Source organism: Panicum virgatum, chromosome 4N, assembly GCF_016808335.1.
Source record: "Panicum virgatum strain AP13 chromosome 4N, P.virgatum_v5, whole genome shotgun sequence".
NCBI classification, from domain to species: domain Eukaryota; kingdom Viridiplantae; phylum Streptophyta; class Magnoliopsida; order Poales; family Poaceae; genus Panicum; species Panicum virgatum.
The window spans coordinates 11,593,784-11,615,214 of NC_053148.1; the positions used below are offsets into that span (position 1 = coordinate 11,593,784).

Below are 21,431 nucleotides of genomic sequence, written 5' to 3' on the forward strand. Positions count from 1 at the left end.
CTCCCACAATCCTTGGCAAGCTCCGCGAGAAACACTTCGATCACCAAGATCGTCTAGGTGCTGCCAAACACCAAGAGTAACAAGCTCCTAAGCCTTCACTTGACCTACAATCAGTTGGCCCTAGCTCAAGCACACTTGCTACACTTGCAAAGGATGAAATCTTCAAGGTTGAAGCACAAACAAAGCACTAGATCTTCTCTCTTTTGCTCAAAGCTCTTTCTTTTCTTCTCAAGGGTGGCCTCAGGTTTTCAAGGTGTCAAAGGCAACTGAAATGAGCCAGGGGGTACCCTTATATAGAGTGGAGGAGGTTACATAGCCGTTGGAAGTTTTTTGCAGAAAAACCGTGACCACCGGAAGAACCGACGGTATAGAAAGTATAGGCATCGGTTCAACCGGTCTCTCTGTGTCAAAGAAGTAGCCATTGGAGTTCTGACACAGTATCCACGCTTGCGTCATTTGCACCGGTGCATGCTCCGTAGGGGCATCGGTTCAACCGGTGCTGAAGAGGTTCACTGATCAACTCAAACAAGCGTTCTGGAATAAAGTACATCCAATGCACCGGTGCTTTGATTCTGAAGCGTCGGTTCAACCGGTGCTGAAGAGAAGTTGAAGTCCACCAAAACATGCTCTCTGGAACAAAGAACTTCCATTTCACCGGTGCTTATCTTTTGACCATCGGTTCAACCGGTGCTATACTTGATTTCTGCCTTCATCCAGAGAAGATAGACCGACAGGGCATCGGTCCTTCCGCCATGCATCGGATGCTCCGATGCTAGGGCACCGGTTCAACCAGTGCTGCTGATTTTCTTTGTTTTCAGCTGTTTTGACTTGGATTTGAATGTGACTTTGATTGTTTCTTCTTCCAAGAGTTGTGTTGACTTTTATTGACCATATTTTGCTGTTTTTGAGTGAGTGTGCAAGATTTCTAAGGCCAACTCATGTTTGATCAAGCTACTAACTCATGAACTCCTCTTAATAGTACGATCAAGAACTAGAAACTATAAAACCTAACTAAATCAAGTGTCCTTCAACTCCTTGTGACACTTGAGACTAGAAAGGCCCTTAATCTTTCATATCGAGTCCTTGGTACGCATGATTGTTTCGAATTGAGGGGTCTCCTTTCATATTTCATATGAGACTAATCCAGTTATTGAGATTTCCTTTAAAACACACGTTAGTCACATACGGTTGTCATAAATCACCAAAACTTACCATTAGCATCTATCGGCCTAGATGCGCTACAGGGGCTGAACAGTCCAACAAAAATTCATTGTGTCTAAGTTATGTTACTGTTCACCTGGAAGTTCATGGAATCACGGCGACTTGGCAAGGGGACTGGCTGCCCAAATTCACAAACCTCCGTGACATGCACCTTTGCAAGAATGCGATGCGGGCCTGCGCCGGCTGCATCTCCGGTCGGCATGCGACTCGCCACTCTACCCTAGCTGGCTGTGCCACCGTCCACCGCCTTCGCAGTTTTCCCTCGCAACTCGACACAGGCCAAACCTCACCAGTAGCCGCACAGATAGACCGCCGGATTGGAAAGTTTCAGATTTTGGGGAATTCGGTCAATGAGTGATGGGCTATTGAGCTTTGTTCGTTTGGGCTGAAACTTTTTTTTGAACGCAAATGGTTGGAACTCTGCCTTTCAATTAAGAGGGAAAGAAAGTTTTCAATTAAAAGAGAGAAAGTTTTAAGAGTACACATGACATCATATCCACGGAAATAAGGGTGCAGACTAGAAAAAAAACACCCTTGTCCAGCACTCCCACGATGCAACACACACTAACCTCGATCAAAGAATTCGTTAGTGTGCTGAAAAAGCCCATCTAAACTCCTCCAAAGTCTCCTTTGTTTTACCTACCACCTGCTGGGCCGATAGGTACTTCTACTAAAAAAATCCAACGATTGTGTTCCTTCCAAACATTCCACATGATATATATGACCATTTCATTGAAGGAGCGTCTGCTTTCTTTTGGAACTGATTTATTTGCCGCCACCCACTATTCGTTGATGCTGTCGAAATTGGTTGGAAGAGCTTGCTAGAAGGTGTTAAGGTCTTCCCATAATGACACTTGATTCCAAACCACTTGAGCAAATGGGCATGTGAGGTAGAGGTTCATCCTTGTTTCCATTGGCCCATTGCAAAGAACACAAGAATTTTGGTGTGGCCACCCTCTGAGCACCAAGTTATCTAAGGTGAGAATCTTGTTCTTGATTAGTATCCATGCGAAAAGCTTGCATTTATTCTCTGCATGCGCGTGCCAAATGAGATTGGTGTGGTGGCGCCTATATGACCCGAAGAATTGGGCATGATAGGCAGATTGTGTGGTGTACTGGCCGTCGGCTGTTCACTTCCATCTAATTTGGTACTCAATATCTAGCTGCAAATTAACTTGCTGCACACTTATCCAAAAGGAGACAAATTCCTCAACATGTGTGACGGTAGTTATTTTGGGCTGAAATTGGATGGCCATAGGCCACGACCCAACCAATTGCCTAGTTATTTTACTCCACATTTTTAGCTGACTTGGCCTAATAATGCACCGATCGTCTTCTACCTCTGTCTGACCTCTGAAAATCTGCAGCTCCTCATCGTGCCTAATTTGGGGGTGGGGTGGGGGTGGGGTGGGGGTGGGCTCCATGGTCTCCGCGAGCCTGCTTGCGCAAAATAAAAATAGAAAAACTCCAAGATGATATGCACATGCACATCAACCTCAACTCTAAAAAATAAATAAATTTAATTGCATCATTATATTCATCTTGACAAGAACTTCAAAACATGATCCAACTTGAGTATGTTTTGGGCAAATTAGTGAATTTACTTTTTAAAAAATAAATCTTACTTTCTCTATCATATAAAGTTACTTCATGTTATGTATCTTATTGACAAGTTACTTTCCATCACAACCATAAAGTTACTTTTTCAAACATTCATGGACTATAAATATTTTTTTCTAAATTTTACAAAATACAAATTTACTTTTCTTAAAAAGGTAGAGATTACCAAAAGTTATGTTTTCTAACACTAAAGCACTACAAAGTTATTTTTTTTAACTTTCATGGGTACAAAGTTACTTTTTGTTAACTTTCACGAAGTACAAAGTTACTTTTCATAATACTAGGTTGCAAAATTACTTTATCAAATAAGATAAATACGATGACGTTTCCTTTGTCCGAAATATGGTGGGATCCGATTTTCCATTTTAGAAAAATTTGAGGGCTCTTCATTTAAGATTAAACTAGGCGTGTAGCCCGCGCATTTACGCGGCTAATATTAAAAATTCAAAAATTCGCATATCGTTGTATTCTTACTTAAAGATTATACTATTTTTACCATACATCACCCTATTCATTATTGTAAATTATGTCTTATTGTTGGTTAAAACAATTCAAATATGAGCTACCTATAATAACAATTTGATTTGTTGAGCTTTAATAATAATGTGCATATAATTATTTTTATTTTTGTTTTATTTTGATTGATTGTTGTTAGCTTTAGTTTTTATTAATAGTATATGTTTGTAACTCATACATAGCTAAATGATATTTTATATTTACTTTTTGATAATGACATTGGTGAATAATTTTTAATTAGGCACATGGGTATTTTAGGCTAATTTTTATCATAATGGCAGTGATTGGTAAGTTTTATTTTTCTATTTTTCTTCGATTAACGTGGAAATTTTTATGCCTTGAGAGCGAACGTGGAGCCTTCGTTTGTTGGCCAAATAATAAGATAATAGATGGAGAACCCTTTGCGTTTAGCTTTTGGGCTTGAGAATCTCACTTGCAGGGCCATGTGATATATGCCACGTCCCAACAATTTTGATGTAATCGACAATTAGATTACAAAAGAAAATCTGTTAGTTGGTACTTAAATCATCATTCTTTACCGGAGGAAAGATGTGGAGTTTCTCCTTTTGTGTCTGTACAACAAATGACATATTTAGAGTAGACCACTAACTGAGACTCCAGCAAGCTGGTCCAAGGTTTTAACATTATGGATTTTGCCTTGAATTGAAGAAAAATTCCTGCCTTCCCCTCTTGCTTTCATATACACTCCTCCGAGTCGCTCGGCCGTCGGCACAGCAGCTCACGAGTCGCGCGCGGTCAGACCCAGACCGGGCAGACCACGAGGAAACCCGATTTGCCCCGCGCCGCGCCCGTCGCCGACGCCGCGCATCCAGCGCGGTTCCCCATCTTCCCGAGTCCACGCGCCCCGCACCGGCCCACCGCCCACCGCCATCACGTGCGCTCCACGTCTCCTCAGTCCCCGGCTCCCAGCTCGGGACGCGCTTGCCACGAGCCCACGACGCGCGATACAAGTAGCAGCCGCGCTTCCATTTCCTTCCCACACTCCAGATCGAAATCCCCCAAACCCTCGCTCGCCACCTGCCCCTCCGATCAAGCAGCCGGCGCGATCTGCCATGGCGTCCGCGTACTACGAGAGCTCCCGGGGCGGCGCCGCCGAGGAGCCGGACGACTTCGACGAGTTCGACCCCACGCCGTACGGCGGCGGCTACGACCTCTTCGTCACCTACGGCCGCCCGCTGCCGCCGTCCGAGGAGACCTGCCACCCGTGCTCGGCGCCCTCCACCTCCTACGACGCGCCCCACTACTCCGCGTCCGAGCCGTCCCCGTACGGGCACCACGCCAAGGCCAAGCCCAACTACGGGTTCCGCCCCCAGCAGGAGCAGCAACCGTCCCACGGCGGCGGCGGCGGCGGCGGCGGCTACGGATCCAGGCCCGAGCCCGCCGCGGAGGAGGGCGGCGGCTATGGATCTGGCTACGGATCCGGGTATGGTAGGAAGAACCCGGAGGAGAGCTACGGCTCTGGGTATGGGTCCGGGTACGGGAGGAAGCCGCAGGCCGAGGAGAGCTACGGGTCCGGCGGCTACGGTGGCCAGGCCCGGCCGGAGAAGGGTTACGGATCGGCAGCGTATGGATCTGGATACGGCGCCGAGCCGCCGGCCGAGAGCTACGGCTCTGGTTACGGGAGGAAGCCGCAGGTAGAGGAGAGCTACGGGTCGGAGTATGGGTCTGGGTGCGGGAGGAAGCCGCAGGTAGAGGACAGCTACGGTTCTGGGTACGGCAGGAAGCCGCAGGTGGAGGAGGGGTACGGGAGGAGGCCTCAGGCTGAGGAGGGCTATGGATCAGGGTACGGCACCAGGCCGCAGGGTGAGGAGGAGTATGGCAGTGGTGGGTATGGGAGGAAGACTCAGGAGGAGAGCTACGGATCCTCAGGGTATGGCTATGGCAGGAAGACTGAGGAGGGCTATGGTGGTTCTGGGTATGGGAAGAAGGCGTCTGAGGATGAAGGTGTGTACGGCTCTGGTGGGTATGGGAAGCCGAAGCCATATGGGGAGGAGTATCAGAGTAGTGGGTATGAGAGGCCAAGCTATGGTGGAGGAGAGGAGTACCAGGGGAGCTATGGCCGCAAAAAGAATGTAAGTCCCTTTCCTTTTTGAATTAGGATGTGTTGATATTTATTCATCTACCTGAATCACCTGAATTCAAAATATTATAATTTTTATAATGTGATGAATGTTAAAGGAAAAGCAGGAGACTTAATTGTGTTTTGTATTAGGCGTCACGATAGATGAACTCTTGAGAGTAGATGACTGTTTAGCTGATAACAGCTGTCAGTGAACATATTAAAATAATGTTTAAAGGAATCAAGGCTTGTGAATCTGAAATTCAGAACATATGTTTTAGGTGCAAAAGTAGCTTGAAGATAAATGCCGCTGATACAAATATAGGTTTAAGGTGTTTTGAGAAGTTTTATCCAGTGTCAGAAACCTGTTGTGAGGAAAATTCTGTATTAAGCTGATCCATTTTGAATTGCTTGCTATTGCCTCTAGTGTCTGCAAATGTGTGGTATTTACGGCGCATAACTATCTTACTGTTTGAGTTTTATAGTATTTTCTCTGAAGTCCAATACAAACTGTGAGGTATGACTTATTCATTTCACCCTAAAATAGCCTAGTTAAACAAAAAATCAGTAATGGCTGTTCATTTGAATCGAATATTGAGTTGTAGAAGTGTAGCACTGTGCTTCAGCTGTTTGTAACTTTGTATTGATGACGTATGGTTTTCATGCAGTGTGTATTTCATAACACTTGCATCTGGGCAAGCATAACTCTGCAAATTAAGTTGAAAAATTGAACAATTTAAAATTCACAGGACGAAATTGATATGCATGATCTTAGGTGCAGCAGAAATGAGGTGTTTTCCCTCTCTAATCATGCACTGCTGGCAAGCTTGTAACTCTTGCTCTCTGTGTAGCACATATTCTCTTTCTTTAGGAATCAAATATTCTGTTTGCGTTGCTGACACAAATGATTCCATAGTGCTAAAAATAGATTGAAACTCTCTCTCCCATGCTAATTTTTCTTGTTGCCTCTTGGTAGGATGATGACTCCGATGATGAGAAGAAGCAGCGTTATGAGAAGCACCACCACCACCACCGTCGCCACAACTACGATGATTAAGCACCCATTGTGGGTACTTTCTGCCGCACGTGGGCTCGGCCTACAGCCATTGCCACTATATGTGGTTTCTTCATGAATAAAGATGGGTGTGGTTGCCTTCTGGGCACGGGACCATTGTCGCTCCTTTGAGTTGGTACTGCCTACCCCCTGAAGTGTGCTATGTGTGTGGTCTGAATGTTCGAATCGTGACCAAATAAGTACCGTCTGTATGTGTGATGAACCTTGTTTCTGTGGTGTTTCTTTCAGTGATTGGGACTTGTCTTGGCATCAGGCATGGCTCCTCTGCCCCTCTAGAAACTTAATATTCTGCATTCTGTTGGCGCTGTTGCTTTCAGCTGCACTGTGTTCATCCCATAGGCCTTGGAGCGATCATGCCGGACTGGACGTGAAGCATAACGAAAAATCTCTGTTAATGGCATGCTCTAGTGGTTAGGTATCCCCCTATCTGCTAGCTATCCTACTCGATACCTTCCGCTGAAATAATCATCCGATAGATAAGCTGCAGGCAACTCGTTCGGTGCCTCAAATTCGCTCCAGCTGGGCCATCAGAATGCCGGCGGGTGCCATTGATGCGACGCCGGTTGTTGGGGTGGCACCATCAGTTGAGCATTCCCGTTCGGCGGTTCAGCTGTCTAGCTGTGCAAGTGGAGATTTCGCTTGAAGCGAACCAAATGTCAGTTCCAAACGAGCGAAATTCTGACAAATTTGGACCATGTTTTTTCTCGTGTTTGAATCTACGGACATTATTGAGGCTGGCCGTACTCTTTGATTTTGTGTGCTGTAACTCCCTGGAACCTCTTTATTTTTTTCAAAGAAAATAACTACTGCATTCATTTTATATGGAAAAGAAATGTTGCGTGTAGACTTAAAGATCTCCTGCCTGCATCGCAGTCGCAGCCTTTGCACGGCAGCGGCAGATGTTGCAATTCTGCGCAATTTTTCCCGAAACAGGGGAACCCGAGGAGAACAAACACGCAGCACAGCGACCTGGAGCCGAGGCCGCAGCCCGCAGCTCATTTTCAGGCTGCGTCCCCCCACCCTCCCTCCCTCCCTCTCTTCCCGGCGAGCCCCTCCTCCACGCGTCTACCAACCACCAGTCCACCACGCGCGCGATCGGGCTGGCTTGCTGCGTGCGGAGGGAAGGTGGAGGGCCGGCCACCGTGCCGTGACGACGCCGCGCCATGGAGGTGCCGCCGCTGCCAGCGGCGGCGGAGGAGGAGCGGCGCGGCGCGGCGACGGGGTCGTGCCTCCACAAGCTGGTCTCCGGCGTCCTCTCGGGGGCCCTCACCGGCCTCTTCGCCGTCGGTATGCGCCCCGTCGCGTTGACGACGCCTCGTGTTTGCTTGTGTTTTTAATTTTGTTTCGCGTGCTCTGGTATTCCTGAGTCCTGACGCGGATTTTGTGGTGCTGTCTGAAGCTGGAGGCCTGACGGGGGCGTTCACCGGCGCATTGGCGGGGAGGGCCTCCGACAGCGGCGTCCTCCGGGGAGCCGGGCTGGGGGCGTTTGCGGGGGCGGTGCTTTCCATCGAGGTTCTGGAGGCTTCGCGCGCGTACTGGAGCACGGACCGATCGAGCCCGCAGAGCACATCCTCCATGGTAAGCTTCTTCAGCAATTCATCCTGCATAATTGTTGGGCAATTCAATTACCAGAGTATATATAACTGTTCCATTAGCTCAAGAAATACCAATGTCTTTAGTCAGTCAATTCTTATATCCGATAGTTTTCTTAGGAATACCAATGCTACTTTTAGTTCCTTCCAGCCCAGATCATGGAAATTACATTCTGCAATGCCATTGTTGTCGTTGATTCATGGTCGGTCTGCTTTTAAGAGAATTCTTTGTTGCGTTTCCAGGGCGATTTCATAGAGCAGCTCCTTCATGCTCGATTTGTGCAAGACCAGTATGAGCCATCGGCATATATGGCGTATCGTTGGCAGGTCAGTTGTTCTATTACCACTGGTAGTATCCTCACTAACAGAAAGTGCAGAAATGCTTACCATAGGGCGTCACATCCATTTCTAGATGAACAATAGATATTTTCCAGCAGGTTGGTATTGCAGACAATGATGATCTGTTCGACGTCCTTGAAGAGGTTTTATCTGATGGGCTCTCACAAGATACCCTAAAGAAGTTACCACATCATGTGGTGACTGATCAGAAGCAAGAATCGATTGGTGAAAACTTTTCTTGTGCTATTTGCCTCCAGGTACTAATGTCACATTGTGTATTTGTTTGGTGGGAATCTAACCTGCACTAAAATCTTAACGTTGTAGGGATCTGGGGGGATTTTACAGTTTACAAGCTGGCTGTGTCTTGTCATGATAAATTAACATGATGTGCATGTCATTTTCTTTTGGAGGTTGGCAGTTGATTAACCCTGGGGAACATGTAATTGACCCTCATTAGATGACCAATAGTAAGATGATGGGACCTGATGCAGTAGTGTCCATCACTCTGCCTCATAGATTGATTATAGTTTACACAAATCACCTTCATCCACCTAATGGTTCCTAATGGTTGCTTGACTTATTTTCAAAGAGTTGCCAGCTTTTCTGTCTATTTATCTTGGCTCTAAAGTTTAACATACAGTTTGATGGTACTCTGGTTAGACCATGAGAATTTTGGAGCACAATCTGTCCCTTTAAGCGTAGTATATGGACAGATATTCATTCTTCTCAACCATTCAAGCAATGCCTTCTGGATGTCTGTCTCCCTGGGTTGAGTTTTTTCAATAAGAAATATCAACATTTTATTTTGTATGTGGCCTATGAATTTAGGATTCTTTTATATTCTCCTGAAATGGTATCCTACGGTTAGCATCCTTTTGCATTTTGACGTGGGAAAAGGAGATTTATTTTGTTGTTTTAGGCTTTGTTTCGGACATACTAACAGTTTGCTCCTCTCCCAGGATATTGTTGCTGGCGAGACAGTGAGGAAGTTGCCGAAGTGTTCTCACACTTTCCACCAGCCTTGCGTGGACAGATGGTTCATTGACCACGGTTCATGCCCTGTATGTAGGCAAGATGTGTAGGTAGATTCTGTTCGGCTCCGTGTTCTCATGCCTTTGTAAAGTGCCTACTGGCTTCATGTAGAAAGAATTATACGTAGCGGTGTAAACTAAGCCTACAACTTATTGGTATCGTGAAATTGGTTGTATACATAATACATACGTCAGAGAGATTGCGAGGTTCGTGTTTTTCTAGCCACAGACACATTTTCTGTCGCCGAGCTGCGGCAGCACCACTCGCAGCTGGTCCGCCTGGGCCTCGCCTCCCACCCCGCCCACGCGCGCCGCCTCCTCTCCTTCCTCGCCCGCGACCCCGACGCCCACTTCCCCTACGCGGCCCGGCTCCCGGCGAACCACCCGGACCCGCACCCGGCGCTCTTCAACCCGCTCTTCCCCGCGCTCCCGCCGCGCCACGCCGCGCGCCTCCTGGCCCTCATGCTCTCCCTGCCCCTCGCCCCCGACCACTTCACCTTCCCGCGCGTCCTCCCCGCCGCCCACCCGCTCCACCTCGTCGCCCAGCTCCACGCGCTGCTTCTCAAGCTCGGCTTCCGCGCCCACACGCAGTCGCTCAACGCGCTGCTCGCCGCGTACCTCGCCAACGCGCGCCCGGACCTCGCCTCCCGCGTCTTCCGCGGGGGCGGCGCCCTCGACGTCGTGTCGTGGACCACCATGGTCGGCGGGCTCTGCAAGCTCGGGCTGGTCGACGGCGCGCGGGAGGTGTTCGACGCGATGCCCGAGCGGAACCTGGTGTCGTGGAACGCGATGATGTCCGGGTACGTGAGGGCCGGGCGGTTCCTGGACGCGCTGGAGGTGTTCGACGAGATGCGGGCGCGCGGGGTGGAGTCCCACCGGTTCGTCGCGGCGACGGCGGCGGTGGCGTGCACGGGCGCCGGCGCGCTGGCGCGCGGGAGGGAGGTGCACCGCTGGGTGGAGCGGAGCGGATCCGGATGGACGAGAGGCTGGCGACCGCGGTGGTCGACATGTACTGCAAGTGCGGCTGCGTCGAGGAGGCGCGGCGCGTCTACGAGGCCCTGCCGGCCAAGGGGCTCACGTCGTGGAACTGCATGATCGGCGGGCTCGCGGTGCCCGGGCGGGGCGAGGACGCCGTCGAGCTGTTCGGCCGGATGGAGATGGAGGGCCTGGCGCCAGACGACGTCACGCTGGTGAACGTGCTCGCGGCCTGCGCGCACGCGGGGTTGGTCGGCGAGGGCCGGCGCTGCTTCGACCACTTTGTTCGGAGATACGGCATCGAGCCCAAGATGGAGCACTACGGCTGCATGGTCGACTTGTATGGAAGAGCAGGGCAGCTGGACGAAGCCAAGAAGGTGATTGACGACATGCCCATGGAGCCGGACGTCGGCGTCCTCGGCGCGCTCTTCGGTGCGTGCAGGATCCACGGCGACGTCGAACTGGGCGAGGCGATCGGGTGGCGCGTCATCGAGCTGGATCCCCAGAACAGCGGCCGCTACGTGCTGCTGGCGAACCTCCTCGCCACTGCCGGCCGGTGGGAGGACGTGGCCAGGGTCCGGCGGCTGATGGACGAGCGGAACGTGAGCAAGGAAGCCGGGCGGTCCGTGATCGTGGTCGACGGCGAGGTCTGCGAGTTCCAGTGCGGGAGCCTGTGCCATCCCCAGGCGGAGGAGGTGTACGCCATGGCCAGGGACATGATGAGGAGGATCGGGGCAGAGGGCTACGTGCCCGACACGAGGGACGTGCTGCACGACATTGCGGAGGAGGACAAGGAGACGCCGCTGCTCTACCACAGCGAGAAGCTGGCCATCGCCTTCGGGCTGCTGCGCACTAGGCCCGGCTACACGATGCGGATCACAAAGAATTTGAGAGTCTGCAGGGATTGCCATGAGGCGACCAAGTTCGTGTCTCGCGTCTTTGAGCGCCAGATCGTGGTCAGGGACAGGAACCGGTTCCATCATTTCAAGGATGGGACGTGCTCGTGTAAAGATTATTGGTAGAATCCACTAAGAAATTTACGTTAGGCTCTTTTAGTTCCCAAAAAGTTTTCTATAATACATGTGACATCGAATTTTCGAACAGGAATATTAAATATAGTTAAAAATAATTAATTACACAGTTTAACTATTTCATACAAGACAAATTTTTTAAATCTAATTAGACCATGATTGGACATTAATTGACAAATAACAATGAAATATGCTACAGTACCTAAACTTTTTCACGAATTAACACAGCCTATTCTTAAAGATGGAGCTTAGCCTTTTCTTACTTTGCCTCATCCATCGGGTCTAAGAACATGTTATATACGGTAAATGGTGCTGTGATTACTGGCCTGGTTTAGACAAATTTGGAAACATAAAGAGTTTCTTATCGCATTTTGATTCACACGATCCGTCTAGCGATGAGTAGGGGGGCCTCGGGGGAAAGGATGAGGCGATGAGCTCACTGAAGGATGTTTCCAAATGGTGGCGATCAGCCGCTGACCCAGCAGGAGGAACGGCGGCGACGGTAGCGAAGATTACTGTCTACATTAATGGGCCGTTTAGTACCAAAAAATTTTCACCCAAAAATTTTCACCTCTCCTTTGAACACATGTATGAAGCACTAAATGCAATTAAATAATAAAACTAATTACACAGTTTGAATATACACGACGAGACGAATCTTTTAAGCCTAATTAGTGCATGATTAGCCATAAGTGCTACAGTAACCCACATGTGCTAATGATACGATCAAAGGCATCAAAAAATTCGTCTCGCAGTTTCAAAGTGAGTTCTGAAATTAGTTTTTTAATTAGTGTTCGAAAAGCTCTCCCAACATCTGGTCAAACTCTCGATTTGACATCCAAAAATTTTTGCTTCCGGAACTAAACGGCCCCTAAGAAGGAAACACTTCCGTTTCGTAAGTTGGCTCACGTGAGCATGTAACAGAGTACAACAGCGGAAATTTCAGTTGACAGGCATCTAGAGGGCAGTAGAGCAGCACATTACGATTCATGCTAATATTGATATAACCCAGTAGAAAGGTTCAGGATTGTCACGGTTCTAATGTATACTTCTAAACCGCAGCAAAAGAACCATCATCCAGCATAGACACAAGACACCCAGACAACCTTCCAGCATAGACACAAGACACCCAGACAACCTGATGAAGATACTTGTGTAGAAACAATTTCCCCAACCTCCGGTGGTTTGGCTTCGATCGTCTACTTGTAGAAACAATTTCCCCAACCTCTAGTGGTTTGGCTTCAATTGTCCTCAAGCTATTTTCGCCCCTGAGAAGTCCATCTCAGGGTGCTGTCGTGAAAAGAAATAAGAGCTCAATCAGATATTGGAAACAGATAGAATGGGAAACATATGTGACACGGGCTCGATCATGTGAATTACCTCAGCCATGAACTTCTTGAGCATTTCTTGCTTCTGCATCTCATCACTTGTTGGAAGGCCCATCTGCTTCTGACGTTGGTCAAACTGCACAGCAATGAAGAAATCTAGCAATTCCCGAGCAGTAACAAGAACTAATCAGGTGCATATCAGGTTGTGTATCTTACCATCATCTTCTCCACAGTTTGTCTAGTCTCTGGATCCAAATCAGAAAGTTTGCTGCTCTCTGGTTCCACCTTTTGGGTATCGACTTCAGGGTCCCCCTTTATCACAGACTTCCACCACTCCATTTGGTTGTGCTTTGTAAGCAATATATTTAGCGATTTTCCATCCTCTGTAAGATGTTATAGTAAGCAAAACCATACTTCTGTCGGTGAGGGGCTTAGGGCTGAAAAGAATTCAGGCGTGCTCAAATATAAAGCAAACTCACCTATGCTCCAGAAGCAGTCATCAACCTTAACTGGCTTATAGAGCTCACCCTGATGAGAAAGGAAGTCACAATAGAAGTTAAAACCCAAATTATGTATTGTAACACCACATTTTTTTATTTAAAGGAAGCATTTCTTTCCCATAAGAGACGGAATTTATCGTCATAGCTACTTACATCAATGATAGGGGGCTGGCCCTTCAGGCCAACCTTCAGATGGTTCTTTTTTATATCGCAGACCACAAATCTTGATTTCGTTCCTTCAGGAACAGGAACAGAGATGTTAACCTCTGGCAGCTGTTGAGTCCATGAGTACTTCTCCAAGTCAAGACCATTGCCAGCATTTGGTTCTGTATATTAGGACAGTACATAGAAATAGAATTAGATTTACTCAGGAGAACCCAAAAAGTGCAGCAGTACAAATGGTATCTGAAGAAATTGTTTTAGGGATGTATAATTGGGTGTGAGTGGGTGGGGGTTATTAGGTCACCATGTTAGCAATTTCAAGATATATAGTTTCACTGCATATATGACAAAATACAAACTCAAGCCTGTTAGACTGTGATTGACCATGGGGATCCAAAGCAAACAAATGGCAAATGAATGTAACTTTTACTAACAAGGCTGAGCTCAACATTTAAGCATTTTTCTATCTACTGATACCATCATACCATCAATGAGGTGCAGTTTAAACATATCAAATGGTATAAGGACCCACTCTAGAGTTTTTATAAATACCTAAATCTATCATACTAGGATATATGTGCATATCAAGTAGTAGTTTAGTAAAAAAACTAGAAGCTCTACCGAATAACTATACCTGGTTAACTCATCACATGAGTTAAACACAAAAGTACCGCTAGCTTGAAACTGGATGATTACACAAAAATAAAACCATGCAACTTGAAATTTCGGAATCCATTGGTCAACTCATCATTGAAATAGGGTGCGTCTGCTCACTCTGGATCTTAGCCCCGTTCAAGTAACAGATCCCATGACCATGAGTAGCTTATGTTCATCAGAGCATCAATCCCAACCAATCTAGATATTAACCAATAGCTATTCTAGTGAGAAATCGTGCGTACTTCTAACTCTGATCCTCCGATTCAGAACATGCGAGATTGGGATTACTGGAACCACATTTAGCATGAATCGCCCTAGGACTCGGCAGCAATAGCAATTTGAAAAGAGGACGGCGCCAGAACAGAGTACTCACGTCTCACTTTGCCCTCCTCCTTCTTATCCACCTCCATGCTGTCCTTCTCCGCCGAGCTCTCCGGCTTCTCCTCCGCCACCGGCGCCGCCGCGGCCTTGGCCGCCTTCTCCGCCTCGGCCGCCGCCTTCCGCTCGGCCTCCTCCGCCTTTCTCTTCGCCTCCCTTGCCGCCCTCTCCTCGGCCTCCACCTCCGCCCTAGCGGCCGCCGCCATCGCGGTGACCTTGCTCACCGCGGACGGGTCGCGGAACAGGCCGGAGCGGCGGTGCGCGACGCCGATGGCCGCCTGGAGGAACGGCAAGGCGCCGCCGCACCGCTCCAGCAGCGCCGCGAGGGCCTCCTCGACGTCCGCCGCCGCCTGCTGCCGCGGCTGGGCCTCGTCGTCCTGGAAGTCGGAGATGATCGCCATGGAGCGGTTCCCTGGGCTAGGGCTTCGTGCCGCGCCGGGGACTCCGAGATGGATCTCAGGTTTCGGCGAGGGTTTTGGATGGGGAGGGAGGGAGGAAGCGTGGGTTTGTTTGGACTTCGATTATAAGGGAGGGGGCGGCCGGAGAGGAGCTGGAACTCGAGGGGCGCCCGCTTTGGTTTGGTCTAGAAGACTCCGGAAGCGTGTGGGGGTTGAAGGTGTTCGGGCCTTCGGGAGACGGTACGGGTGGATGACTGGTGGGGCCGGAGTACATTGGATGCGATTCATAGAAACACAAAACAAAGACATATGGTAGACTGGTAGTCGTCGCTTACTGTGGACGGTGTGATGCAGATCGTGATGAAGTTGGACAAGGAATATACAGCCAGTTGGGCTGATCTGATCAACAGTGCGGTTTGGTTTATTTCGATTTATATCTTTTCACATAATACTATTTATTTTACCAACCGAGCACTATTTATTCTACAAACCGAACAGCATCATAGATAGACCGAAGCAAACAAGTTATCAAACTTCATGTCATAATTTGTTCTTCAAGAATTTTTATTTTTAGATGTAATCGAGATTGTTTATGACAGCTACAGGGAGGCACTAAAATTGACTTCACTTACGAGTTTTTATTCGTATTGTACTCACTGCATTCCAATTATTATTCGTTTAATTTTTTCATCCCAAATTTAACCACAAAATAATATAAGTGGTTAAATTTAGGGTCAAAAAAGACAAACAAGTTACAATTTGGAAGGGTATTAAGAAATATGGATTGCGTAATAACTTGTTGCAAGGGAAGAATTTTCTTGTTTAAGTATAATGCAATAAAAACTTTCGAAATTAAAGAAAAATATGAGTGACAGTGGATTTGAAATCTTGTTGGATGAACGGGGGTTCTCGTCTCTCCCACAAAGAGGCTCTTCTAATTCACATGACAGCTAGGCGTATAGCCCGCGCATTTGCGCGACTAGTATTAAAAATTCAAAAATTCTCGTATCGTTTTATCCTTACTTAAAGATTATACTATTTTTTAATATATTACTCTGTTCATTATCATAAATTATATCTTATTATTGGTTAAAACAATTCAAATATGATCTACCTATAATAACAATTTGATTTGTTGAGTTTTAATAATATTATGCATATAATTATTCTTATTTTGTTTTATTTTGATTAATTATTGTTAGCTTTAGTTTTCATTAATAATATATGTTTGTTCCTGATACATAGCTAAATGATATTTTATATTTAATTTTTAATAATGACATTGGTGGGTGATTTTTAATTAGGCACAGGGTACTTTGGGCTAATTTTATCATAATGGCAACAGTGAGTAATTTTTATTTTTCTATTTTTTCGATTAATGTGAGAATTTTTAGACCTTGAGAGCGAACGTAGAGACTTCGTTTGTTGGCCAAATAATAAGATAAAGATATAATTAATGATGCATTTGTCCTTAAGTTTCCACGTGTGTACCCTAAAAATGATTAATGATGGTGTACGGTCTTACACACGCTATGACGTAGTTGTGTAGAGAGCAACAAGGCCGAGCTATGACGTAGTTGTGCAGAAGAGCAAAAGGGCGCGATAGAACAGTGGAGTAAAGAGACACTGCTAACTGTTTGGAACTTCGGATCACATTTTTACTTAATCATATTCACCATTGTACCACTATAATACCTTCAAATAATATTTGATCGTAGCAATGCAGGGACATGTAACACCTAGGTGTTAATTACATTGACTTGAGGCTAATTACGATCATTAAGTTCTAAACCAACATGACAAATCACTAAAGATTTTCTATCAATCTTGGGCTGGCTCAGGCTAGACCGGTTGTCACAGGACAGTCCAAATAATACAAATCAAGTGCAATAATCAATAACTTAAGCTTAATCCATAGTTTACTGCACTCGACCGGTCTACCGGACTGTCTGCTATAACCAGGATCTATTACACTGGAACTCTCGCCAAAAGACGAGCACAGAGGATTACAAGCAACAAAAGCGTTCAAACTCATTTACAACCAGAGTTTAAAACAGAAATACCAACTTAATTTACAATAAGTGTTTATAAACCAGTTTTACAATTCAAACCTCTGAGTTCAAACGCAGCGGAAAGTAATTTAGAGTTTAAAACAAGCTTCAAAATACAATACGATAGATAACGTCGACGACAGAAGACGAGCTTCACATCTTGCCCACTGATGTGAGGCTCACCTGCCCAATCTTCACGGAGAAGATAGGACCCACTCGACTGACCAACCCGGAGGAAGTGGTTGACCGATCCACGAGGCGCAAATCTCCTCGAAGTCCTCCGGAATGCATCTTGCTAAAATATATTAAAACAACAAGCCTGCGTATTCTAATACTCAGTAAGACTTACCTGACTATTGGTATATACTTAGCCGACTTCTAAACATGTAAGGCTTTTTGGCTCGGTAGTTCTTTTTCTGAAAAGCCACTAGTACTGGATCTTTACTTTCAACATTTTAGCTCCAATTGAGTTGACAGCTATAAACTAGGTTTGCCTAGTTCTCTAGAGCATACATGGTTGATCATATTATCTTTTCAAGAACATAACCACAAATCCAACTTCCATCTTTCTGTCCTTTCAATCTTTACTACGATGCGACGTATTGACCAAAGCTCTCATATCCGCGAGTCACGGCGAATCAATCCGATTTAACCTTGCAAGGTGGACCTAACTCACACGCCAAGTGCAACCCCGTCGAGTCACACCGAGCAACTGTTCCCATAATTACCTCGAAATCTGACGCCCGGCCGCAAACACTCGGATGATGAGTCCCACACATGCGAACACCCGGTGAACCCGTGGACGACTACATCATCCGCCCTCGCACCACGCTAGTGTAGCGGATGGAGAGTCAGATTCCATTGCAATTAGGTAATTAGCTTACCGGTTTCGACTACCTCCTACTTCAGTTGCAATTTCTGATTCAAAGTTTGAATGATCCAAACTCAATTTTTCCAAATAGAACTTGAAATTTGGCCAAAATAGAAGTTGTAGAGAAAGATTTGTTCTACAACTTTAATGTTGGGAAAAAAATTCATTTGAGCCTTGGATTCGAAAGAAAAATAGGGTAGAACCCTACTAACAAAAATGTCTAGGATGCTCGTTTAGTGATCGCTAAGAGCAAGATTAGACCTAGGATTAGCAAGCTAAGCATAAATTAAACACGGGGTGTTACACCGGTCCGACCGGTCGGAGTGACCAGTCAGACCGGTTGAACCCGGCTGACTGGGGTCATGTGGCCCCACATCATTTAACCATCTCCTCTCTCACTCACCGGCTCTATCCTCCCTCTCCCGTTCACTCTATTCTCCCCTGCCCTCCCGAGCCCCCTTTCTCACCCTAAACCCTAAAGTTCAAAGAGTTCAAATCCCTCCCTCTCCACTCAATTCCAAGGGTAGGGAGGCCTCAAATCGGTGTGGAAAATCCTCTTCTCCATGTAATCCTTCCCAAGGTGATGTGTAAATCATGTTCTTCAAGGGGGGAGGAGCTCATTCAAGATAATCAAATGGTTTGGCTCGATCTCTTGTTCTAGATGGTTTTAGGCAATTTCCTCTGGTCAAACACATCCGCTTGCATCTCTGAACTAGAGCCTAGAAGGGTTGTGGAATTGGTGGACGATTTTTGCCGCGCGCACGCCGCCGTTCCCCTCAGGTTCGGATTATCCAGCCTAGTACCGGATCATCCGACCCAACCCTCTTTTTGTGCACGAAAATCACTCCAGAAATGCCCAGGTCCGGATCATCCGGCATAGGGTCGGATCATCCGGCACCGTCCAGTGGCAAAAAATACTGTTTGGTTGGATCATCCGACCTGTGGGCAGATCATCCGACCATGGGGACTTAACGGCAATCCGAAGCTAAAACTTTCTGGTGGTGGCCGGATCATCCGGCTTTGGGTCGGATCATCCGATCAGCACAGACCTTCAGTGCTTGTAAAATACGTAGAAAATTGCAGGAAAAATCAGAAAAATGAAAAACCAATTGTGATAGCTTCGTATCTTCATGCTCTATATGGTAGAACCATTAAATGCATAGTTTGACAACTTCTTCTATGCAATTTTGTTTATGCTATATAAAGACCTTTATATCTTGTTATATGCATAAATAGAGAGTTAGATTCATGCATGCATTTCTCATATCATATGCATACGTGCAGCAGCCGCAGTGGAGGAGGTTGTCTACGAGGTGGTTGCAGAGCCACAGGAGCCGCTAGGGCAAGCCCAGCAGGAGGAGAGGCGTGAGAACCCGGCCCAAGGCCCAGTTCACCCCAGTACAGAGCAGCAGCCCGAAGGCAAGCCCCGGTGCATGTCCTATTATTTTAAATTATGATCCACTATGTATACGTTTATTTATCACTTGTGCATTAAGTTTTAGAAATTATTTGGAACCCTAGTTGTATGATCTTTAGGTTCCCTTGAGTTATACCAGTATGTAAAGGATGATAGAGATGCCATGCTTAATTGGTCTCGGTAGAAGTCGAGTGATTTCTTGTCACTCACGAGATATAGGATTTTATAGAAGTCGGGTAATTGCCGGTTACTCGCGAGAGGTATAATTATCTTTATATAATTCAGTAATTGAGATATGGAATGCAAATGTGGAAATGATGGAAACTTGAGACCGAACGGGGAATGATGGTAATATATAGGTATGGTAGCAGGACAGGGTCCCTGGGTGTCTTAGCCCTGTCTGTGTCGATTAAGGACCGGTCGTTGTCGGCAGTGCTGATCGGGGATTGAACTGTACTAACGGCATGCCGGGAGTAGGAGGTAGTCGAAACCGGTAAGCCTAGTACTACCTTGTTTCGAAAGTACAGAACTTCATCACCACCCCTTAGGGTAGTCGAGTGGCCGTGGAGAATTGGGATGCATGTATTTACTTTTGGCGGTCTCTCGTATGGCTCGGCTGACTATATGTAGGTGGGGCGGTTCTGTAGTTCGAGGCGGGGAGGGGAATGGTTGGTACGTGTGGTCCGACGGGGCTTATGCGTGCCGTGTTGGTTAGGTCCACCTTGCAAGGCTAAATCGGATCGATTCGCCGTGTCTCGCGGTTATGAGGGCCTTGATCTCTTTGTCGCCTCGTAGAAATGAGTTAGAATATTAGTGATATATGATAGATACTACTTTGAATTATTATTGAATGATCCACCATGATTGCTTTAGATATGCAAATATTAGATGATAGCCTATCTATATAAAATATGCGGTAAAATATTGAAAGTAAGGAACCACATATAGATGTTTTTCTACAAAACAAACCACTAGCCAGAAAGCCGTGCATGTCTAGATAATGGGCTATGTATACCCATAGTCGGGTAAGTCTTGCTGAGTATTAGTATACTCAGGATTGTTGCCACAATTATTTCAGGCCATCGGACGTCGACTTCTGCCCCTGCTGTGTCAAGTTCATCCGCCGGGATGCAGAGGGGTGGGAGGTGGTGGAGCGAAACCCCTAGGTTTGGGAGTTGTCGGGTTGCACACTTGAGGGCAGAGTGTGCAGCCCCTCTATTTTTGCGCAGACCGGTTTGACCGGTCTATGGGACCGGTCTGACCGGTGGAGTCAGCAGGGTAGTGGCGACCGGTCTGACCGGTTGGGTGAACCGGTCTGACCGGTCATGAAAAGTCAGAATTGGTATAGGCTAGTGTACTTATATGTTTTCTCTCTTCTTGAACTTCGGTTACATATATTGTAAAGTTTTGTAAATTATGCAACTATATGTATATTTGAACTGGCTTGTAAAACTTATGTATCACTTGTTGTATTTTCAAGTATTTATCACGTTCGTACTATCTGCGCCCACCTTCGCGTGGGACTACTGGTGATGTTTCGATCGGACCGTGGGTTGAGAAAGAGCCGTCAAATTAAGCCATTAAGCTAATGTGCTTGATGTGTTCAAATGACAGCCATTACGCTTAATTTAGAGTTTTAATTTGGTGGTTCCATCACAGCTGGTACCAGAGCCGAAACGCACTGGGGGTGGTACGAGCATTATTAGTTTCGAGGTTTTTATAAATTAAAAATTAGTTTCGACTTAGGATGAAGGTTATTTAGTAGTGTGGGTGGGGTTACTCATAATAGCCCTATATAGTTAATGTTAGAGTCGTGGTTAGATGATTAGTTTTGATTGAGAGGTTAATGTAGGACAATCATGCATCATGTCATTCATCAATAAAAAAATTCTTGCATCTTAAAGGTGGGAACAATGTGAACCTCACAAGTGTGTCCGGATACTCCGGATATAGATTCCGAATAGTCCGAGTGTGGTATCCGGACATTCCGGATTTGACTCTGCAAAACTTCCGGCCTTTTGATTTAATTTATGCTATCTGCATTCTTCCATGGTTGAATATTTTGTAATCAAGATCATGTGACTAATCCAACCATGGTTGAATGCAGAATAACAGACGAGGGTGATGGAGCACCACTGCCGCCTCCTGATTTGGTTCAGGCCATTGCGGCCATACTCACTGGGTGCGAC

At 46.6% G+C, this 21,431-nt stretch overlaps 3 protein-coding genes and 1 pseudogene across 6 annotated transcripts; 3 read left to right on the forward strand and 1 right to left on the reverse strand.

Moving 5' to 3' along the window:
• The first annotated feature begins 4,239 nt into the window (after positions 1-4,239).
• On the forward strand, positions 4,240-6,808 carry LOC120670540 (uncharacterized protein At5g39570-like). 3 transcript variants are annotated; one of them, XM_039950661.1, is made up of 3 exons: positions 4,248-5,012; positions 5,067-5,450; positions 6,414-6,808. In XM_039950661.1, the coding sequence occupies exons 1-3, from the start codon at positions 4,431-4,433 to the stop codon at positions 6,492-6,494; spliced, it is 1,047 nt and encodes a 348-aa protein (XP_039806595.1). In that variant the 5' UTR covers positions 4,248-4,430; the 3' UTR covers positions 6,495-6,808. The 3 variants fall into 3 exon arrangements, with proteins under 3 accessions (XP_039806593.1, XP_039806595.1, XP_039806594.1); XM_039950660.1 differs by having other exon boundaries at positions 4,248-4,806; positions 4,846-5,450; XM_039950659.1 differs by having other exon boundaries at positions 4,240-5,450.
• Positions 6,809-7,395: 587 nt separating this feature from the next.
• Positions 7,396-9,686, forward strand: LOC120670543 (NEP1-interacting protein-like 2). 2 transcript variants are annotated; one of them, XM_039950664.1, is made up of 5 exons: positions 7,396-7,799; positions 7,912-8,090; positions 8,348-8,431; positions 8,542-8,700; positions 9,403-9,686. In XM_039950664.1, the coding sequence occupies exons 1-5, from the start codon at positions 7,676-7,678 to the stop codon at positions 9,523-9,525; spliced, it is 669 nt and encodes a 222-aa protein (XP_039806598.1). In that variant the 5' UTR covers positions 7,396-7,675; the 3' UTR covers positions 9,526-9,686. The 2 variants fall into 2 exon arrangements, with proteins under 2 accessions (XP_039806598.1, XP_039806597.1); XM_039950663.1 differs by having other exon boundaries at positions 7,472-7,799; positions 8,539-8,700.
• Positions 9,553-11,498, forward strand: LOC120669124 (annotated as a pseudogene).
• Positions 11,499-12,438: 940 nt separating this feature from the next.
• LOC120670542 (protein BOBBER 1-like) lies at positions 12,439-15,065 on the reverse strand. Its single transcript, XM_039950662.1, has 6 exons — positions 14,501-15,065; positions 13,462-13,634; positions 13,288-13,336; positions 13,025-13,191; positions 12,861-12,944; positions 12,439-12,770 (listed from the first exon to the last, which is right to left on the reverse strand). The coding sequence occupies exons 1-6, from the start codon at positions 14,904-14,906 to the stop codon at positions 12,732-12,734; spliced, it is 918 nt and encodes a 305-aa protein (XP_039806596.1). The 5' UTR covers positions 14,907-15,065; the 3' UTR covers positions 12,439-12,731.
• Positions 15,066-21,431: the final 6,366 nt, after the last annotated feature.